The sequence below is a fragment of the Phoenix dactylifera genome, chromosome 8 (genome assembly GCF_051530095.1).
Source record: "Phoenix dactylifera cultivar Ajwa chromosome 8, Ajwa_hap1_PhDact_Kaust_v1.1, whole genome shotgun sequence".
NCBI lineage: Eukaryota > Viridiplantae > Streptophyta > Magnoliopsida > Arecales > Arecaceae > Phoenix > Phoenix dactylifera.
This window is the reverse complement of record NC_143197.1, coordinates 6,249,039-6,256,618: the sequence shown is the minus strand read 5'-3', so window position 1 is coordinate 6,256,618 and position 7,580 is coordinate 6,249,039. Positions and strand designations below refer to the sequence as shown.

Genomic DNA, 7,580 nt, shown 5'->3' with positions numbered 1-7,580 from the left:
TAGGTAACTCCACGGCCCTTGCTCCCTCATATTAAGAATTTTTTTGATGGCTTACTTCATCCGTAACTTAGTTTTCGAACTGAAGCAGATGGTTGACTTGAAGAGATTTGCCTTCTGACCTGATACCTTTTAGTAGTCCTCCAAAATATTTCTAAGGGTTAGTGTGTCCCGAATGTAAGAAATCGGTCGGGCACCAGAGGCTGGCATGCAAGCATCCAATGTCCGCTCCCGATACGCTGCCAGCAAAACTCGAGACAATACATCAGCACATAAGGGACAACTTTAGTGTAGCCCAATAGGCAGCGATATTCTGTGGTTCAAAATAGAAGAGGATGACTTCTATACACAGCATGGAACCTAACTGATTTAAGTTTGGTGAAAGCTCTTAAACACGAATATGAAAAAGTCCCAGCGAACTGCTCTCAGATTTTACCGGTGCAATGTTTCAACGGTAAACTTACGGACCCAAGGGGCGTGAACAACCCGCGGCGGCTCGATTAAAAAGGGACGCTCTCCAAACCATGGCCTCCGGTCAAACCCCTAAACCCAGCCCCACACCAAACCCTAATCCCATCTCCTTTTCTGCTACCGCGCCGGCGATTCCAATTTCTCCCCAATCGATTCGTCCACGGGAGCGGAAGGATTGCCTCCCGCCAGGGTTAGGGTTTTCGCTGGAGCAAGTGCAGGAACTAGGGTTTTTGGTTTCCCTTGCTAACATCTAGATTTGGGGACACAGAGACGTTCTTAAGTTGGGGCGATGGAAGGGGGTTCGGGTGGGAACGACGTGGAGCTGGTGTGCAAGACGCTGCAGTTCGAGCACAAGCTGTTCTACTTCGATCTGAAGGAAAACCCCCGTGGGAGGTACCTCAAGATCTCGGAGAAGACGTCGGCGACGAGGTCCACCATCATCGTCCCTGTCAACGGCATCGCCTGGTTCATCGACCTCTTCAATTACTACGTCAACACCGACGAGCAGGATGCCTTCAGCAAGGAGCTCAAGCTCGACCCTAAGGTCAGAAAAATCCAATCTTGGCTTAGGTTTGTTGGGTTTTTCTAGTTTAGATACCTTGGGTCTGGGACTTTGTGCTGATTGATGCTGTCTTTGTTGCTATTAGGTGTTTTACTTCGACATTGGGGAGAATAAGAGGGGCCGCTTCTTGAAGGTAGAGCCTTGCTACGGCCTTTCTTTATTTCACTTTACCTTTTTTGATTAGGTATGATTGCTGGGATACACTCTTTTACTTTTTTTGGGGCATGTTATAGTTTTCGTTCAGTTTCATGACATTGCGACCAGAATCGGATATAGCTAAGAACCTTTGGTAAATGATCTTCTGGGAATTCGATGGACTGTAGTCTCATGTTCAATTGTCTGATAATGATGTTATCTTGAATTTACCAAAAGCGGAGAAGGTTTCTTTTCAGGAAAAAGAAAAAAGAAAGTTAAGTGGGCCTGCTCAGATGTAGGACAGGCTCATAACTGAACGTGGGAGTCAGCTTGATATTTTTGGGAGTTTCTTTGCTGTGTCATGGAATCGGAGGAGGGTTATGCTTTTATATTTTAAACTGTAAATATGTGTTCATGACCTCTTTGCTGGCCGAGCACATGGTTATGTAATGGAGGCCATCTGAAAGCATTGTGATGGCATGCGCGAAGATATATTGGCCATATTTTTAAATCATGTTCTACATGTTGAATTCTGAGAAGAAATGCATGTCAGTGTTGATTTCAGATATTCCTTCCTGTGTAATAGTAGAGAAATTGCCAATATCTTGCTTACGTTCAGTTGGAAATATCTATTTGCATTATAGCTTTTTTCTATTGTATAACTTTTTTTCTTTTCATTATCATGGATTCATTCTACCCCAAGAGTTGGCCACATGGCTACATATGTTGTTTTCAAAATTTGCAATCTGATGGGTGCAGAGCATTGTATTGTCTATATTGGGTGCTCCATAACAATTGTAACAAAAAATGTGTATAATCACCAAAACAATGAGAAAATAAAATTGCAAGTTTATATATTTCATAAACTGCTTAAAAGAATAATAAATGTTCAGTGTCAATAGAAAAACAATATATTGTATGAAGAAATAGAGCAGTGAAAATATTCAATAAATAAATTATCTGCTAAAAGATGATGAATTCTACTCAGAATGTCTTCCATATGTTCAGTAAAAGGGTAATTTATTACTGACCTTGAAGTTCAATCTTGTATACAATTAGACCAATATAAAGAAGTAGAGAAGCATTGAAAATATTCAAGAATGCTAAAAGATGATGAATTCTTCTCATTATGTCCCTCCTCATGTTCAATAAAAAATAATTTATTACTGACCTTGAAGGTCAGTCTTGTGTACAATTAATATAAAATGATTCACTAAAATGATTTGAGTAAGAGGTTTGTCTTCTAACTTCTAAATCACCCTAGCTAGATAGTTTGATTTTGAAAGGAATATATAGACTTATTGTATAATTTATAATTGTCTATATAAATTTCTGGCTGATGATGTAAAATCTTTTGATATATGTGTTTGTAACTTGTTTTTTTGCCACTTAAATGAGCTTGAATCATCTTGGAAAGTTGCTACATGTTGATGTTTTACATGGACCAAGTACCAATGTTTTATGTATGATTTTTTTCTGCCTCTAGATGGAATAAAAACTAGCTAGTTAAGGTTTAGATTCCCATCCTAAAATTGTTTTCAGTCCTGCATTCATGCACAAACAGTAAAAAAAAAAATTTTGACAGGTTTAACTTGAACTTGTTTGGTTTGAATACATAAATGTGTATGTATTGTCTACCTTGGACAATTTTTTGACAGGATGGTGAAAATCCGTTACTAATATCAACATGTGTTCATGCTTGTTTCTTCATTCATTTTCTCTTTATTCAAATGGGAATGTCTATGAAGAATCATACTTCTACATCTTAGCTTAGCATATGCTTGTTGTGCTGGTAGGGGGGATGAAGGCTCACCAACATGCTTAATTTAAGTATTATGATTTTGATAAATTATGTATTTTTTTTTGGACAAGGATTAATGTTTACAATATTTGTCTATCAATGTAAAATTTGGTTATGGATGCTTGTATGCTTTGTATCGAGTAATATTTTGATATGGGTTGGGAGGTAAGGTTCTGTGATTTCTTTGGTTGAGTCATGTTGGGTTGCATGAGATCTTACTGGTCAGGGTGTTGATCTTTCCTGAAGGCTAAGCCAAATTGGGTGATTCAAATTCCTAGAACCAACTAGCTGCTTTAGCTGTGCTTGTTTTTCATTGATTTGAAAAAATCCTGAGTTTAGACCTTGTTAAATGTGATACCATGTCATTTTACAAAGTTAGTCAAAGCTATATCCTTAAATGAATGTGGCATAATGTATCTGCATCTTTTGTCTTTGGTTGTATTAATAGATTATTGGTTTTTAGCTCATGATGAATTTATGTGACAAGTTATGCAAATGCATTTCTTTATATAGTAATTTTTGGAATAAACAATAAACAACGAGGTAGAATTTTAGGTTATCTTTGATTTAGGTTGCATTTATTTATGCATGAAATACCAATCCTGGGAATTAGTTAACTCTGAAATTTTCAATATTTTGCTAAATCCTCCTAAGTCCGAAATGCACATACTTTTATAAAAATGAAAAGCCTGTAGAGAAAACTTCTTGACTCTTATCTAGCAATATTTGCATACTCTCTTCCACTCTTAGGCATTGTTGAGTCTCCCCCATCTCTTTAAACAATATTAAAGCACTCAACTTCATCCTTCCTGGGATTGCTTAGGAAGACAAAGTGGATACATACTGCTTCTCACTCTGTCTTGATATTCACCCAGTCTTTCTCTCTTTGCACTCGCCCCAACCATTTGCTTTCATATAAGATAAAAGTAAAATGATAACATTGTATCTGTCAAATCTCACCAAAATTTCACTAAAGAGAAAAGCAAAAGGGAGGGTCAAAATATATGCTTTTCAAAATCGCCTCGATGTAAGGAAGCTAACTTTCATTTTGGTTAGCTAAATATTGCCCTATAGTCTACCAAGGTTTAATAGTTCTTCAGATATCTCACCTATGACTTTGAACTACATATTTAGGTTTTTCGGGAATTCTCCAAGCCCCTTTATATTCTGATTGAAGCTCATGCAATGCCCAAAGTTCAGCAGTCTTACTTGATTAATTCATCTCTCTCAAATTATGAACCAATTAAATCACTCAAGATCAATTAGCATTTAAAGTTTGAATTTTTGATTGCTACAAATATTGAATCTACAATGTATGATCCCAATATGGTTATATTTCTCATTTAAGAGTCTCTCTGTCTCTATGTTACTCTCTCTCTCTCTCTTATAATGATCCGTTTAATATAATGTCATTTCTTAGTATCATTTTTTCAAAATTTATATGCTATAATTTTAAATATTATATCAGTTTTTCTCAAACATCCATTGCATGTGCTTGATTGCTAATGAATACAAAAGAGCTAAAAGGTTAAAAAAAAAAAAGAAAACCAGCACTACGTTGCCATTGCTAGGCTTTTTCTTTCTCTTGTTTCTAACCAATTTTTGTCAAAAGATCCAAACATTTCAAATCATTATGTTTGTGGCAAGTTTTTGAAGTTCCGTCTACAGTTGATCTGTTTTGACCGAGACTGGTCCAAAACTGATTGAATTTCTGGTTTTGGCCGGTTATGGAAGTGTTTTAGCAATTTTTGCGGAAACTAACCTAAATTGACATTTTTTTGTTTAACAGGTGTATATGCTCAATATTCTCTAATATCTTGTAAAATTTTCCAATATTGTTCAATATCACGTTTATCCAAAGTTCTAGTGGTCTAAATTATATTGTTTTTGGCTAAGCTTTGTTGTTATAACGGGCAGATGCAATCTTGATATATATCTTTATTAATTAGAAAGAGTGCATGTTCCTATGGTTCTTTACTTAATTGAGTTTTCTTTTCTCTTTCTTTAGAATAAAATGTATGTTAAAATGAGCTAGTGTAATAAAACGGGATTTTCTTTGGATGGATCTTTTCTTGCTTAAACAGATAATAAAATATGCTTAAATGATTTTCTCTTGCTTCGATTAGTTATTAAAATAAAATAAAATATGCTTAGAGAGAAGTTTAGTTGAATACAAAAATTAGAGCAAACATTTGAAATCATAAATAAAATAGGAAAATAAGAAATTATAAAAATTTGATAAGGTATAGAATTGATTGTAAAAATTAGCCAAAAGTAAATATTTTTAACTCATTAAACTTTAGAACAGTTCGACTTGAAATATCTAAACTATGATCCTAAATGACTCAAAATACATTGAAATGAAGTGTAACAACTTGATTTTTTTTCTTATTATTCTATTTTTGATTTTTTTTCTTAATTTTTGGTGAAAACTCTGAAACTAGGAGAGGAGCTCTGCCGAAACCAAAACTCTACATAGAGGACTGAAATTGAAACTGTGCTTAAGACCTTGCTACACGCGTAATGTACCGTGGTTTCATGCATCTTCTGCTACCAAGATAATTTTAGGGGGGACGCTTAAAAATTATGTTATTGCATTTTCTGGGACAGTATGAAGTTACCTTACTGTATCCAGCAATAAACTTAGATGTGCTCATGGAGTTTTGCCCTCTCTACAGAGAAACAGTGTTAATAAAAAAACCCTGATTGTAGGATTTTTATGACTTTTTTCAAGTCCCTGGACCCTAGGGAAATGAGAAACCTCATCCAATATAAATATGTCCTAGATGTGAGATGGAAATGCTGTTTATGATTTCAAGGTCAAAGGGTTGTAGTTAGCATCATCTTTCATTTTTATGGACATGCTGTAGGATTCTTCTGTGCCTGGGTATGCCAGCCGAAGTAACATCACAGACTCTTGATTTTACAGAGCTTCCACAACCTATCAAATAAAACTAATATTTTACTTCTTGTCTAGATTTCAGAAGCATCGGTCAACAGAAATCGTAGTACAATCATTGTTCCGGCAGGAAGCTCTGGCGAAGAAGGATGGGCAGCATTTAGGAACATTTTGCTAGAGGTTAATGAAGAAGCTTCCCGACTTTTCATTGTACCGAATCAGGTACGTGGCTGTATTACTGGTTTTCGACCAAGGTTCACTGCATGATGTTTTTCTGAGCTTGCAACGTTTGCCAATGCTTTCTTATAATACCAAAACAGCAACATATGGAACCTTCAGAGCGACTTACAGGACTTTCGGATGATGTTGGGGCTGGATTTATATCAGGCCATAGTGCCCAATCAGCATCTGCATCAGATTTGCATGTTGACCGATTGGCTGACTTGCCTCCTCAGGATGGCATCGGAGGCATGGGGATGTCTAAAGTAATTAGGGCAGATCAAAAGAGGTTCTTCTTTGATTTAGGGAGCAATAACAGGGGTCATTTCTTGAGGATATCTGAGGTACAATGGAGTATGGAGTGCTTGCCGAACAACTATTACCAATTTCATTGTTTTTACCAGTGACAACATCATGGCTGACTTACTGTATCGACGTGCAGGTTGCCGGTGCAGATCGCTCATCGATCATCCTTCCCTTATCTGGTCTGAAGCAGTTCCATGAAATAATCGGTCATTTTGTGGAGATAACCAAGGACAGAATTGAAGGAATGACTGGTCCCAATGTGCGGATGGTGGAGCCGGCACAGAGATGATCCTTTTGGAGGAGTATTCTCAATCCCCTTCAGTTCTACAATTAAGCTGTTTGATCTTGATAAAGGCTTCGTGTAGATCATGCTCTATATTGTTATTCATGTCTGGTGGACAATAATCGTTTACTTATTCCAAGGTGGAGATGGAGTTATTTGCCAAGCTTTCTTTTCACAACGAATAATGGAGAAGGAAACTAGTATCCTGTAGCTTGTGCGCCTGGTGGCATAAAAAAGGCTGTGCCTGCATTGCTGATGACTGAGAATAATTAAGTTTTTGTTGCTATTGTGTTAAACGCGCCATCTTGCTTTTTTCGAATGCTGGCAATGCGATGTGATGTGCAAGTGATTCCGTTATGCAAGTACTGCAGGTACGCAATCATCAGCCACCTTAATGATGGACGTGGCTACGATCATCTTGGGCGAGTGTTAAGAAATTTTTTATTTTTCTTTTGCAAATATATATTTTAGTAATCGGATGATATGCTTTTCTAAAGAGTTAATCATATTACCTAGATGATATGGTTTTAGTACCAGATTCTGGCAGGTATGAGAACCATCTATTTATTTCTGTTGTGCGTGCATGTGTGCTCGTGGGCCGTGAATGATAGCCTTGTTATTATGAGGGGCAGATTGCGTTTGGAAACAAATATGCTTCAATTGGTATTACTCGCCTTGATTGTTAACACTGGAGACGCAGGAGATGTGTTAATTCATATCTAGATATGTGACTGCATGCTGCTGATATCTAAGTTTATCTAGGTATGTGAGGGCCTGTTTTTGATGTCTAAAGTTCGTTCAGGTCTGTTGTGCCTTACCGTCAGGTTCTACTTCATCCACTGGATTCGGATCCCTGGATATAGATCTGGATCAGGATCCTGCTCAATAAGATATGGATCTTTATAGA

General features: G+C 36.8%; 1 protein-coding gene across 1 annotated transcript; it reads left to right on the top strand.

The window, feature by feature from the left end:
- Window positions 1–404: 404 nt before the first annotated feature.
- Window positions 405–7,209, top strand: LOC103702210 (transcription factor Pur-alpha 1-like). The gene is made up of 5 exons (XM_008784544.5): window positions 405–1,012; window positions 1,116–1,163; window positions 5,944–6,087; window positions 6,186–6,428; window positions 6,527–7,209. Exons 1-5 carry the CDS (start codon window positions 758–760, stop codon window positions 6,677–6,679), a joined length of 843 nt encoding a protein of 280 aa, XP_008782766.3. The 5' UTR covers window positions 405–757; the 3' UTR covers window positions 6,680–7,209.
- The last annotated feature ends 371 nt before the right edge of the window (window positions 7,210–7,580 follow it).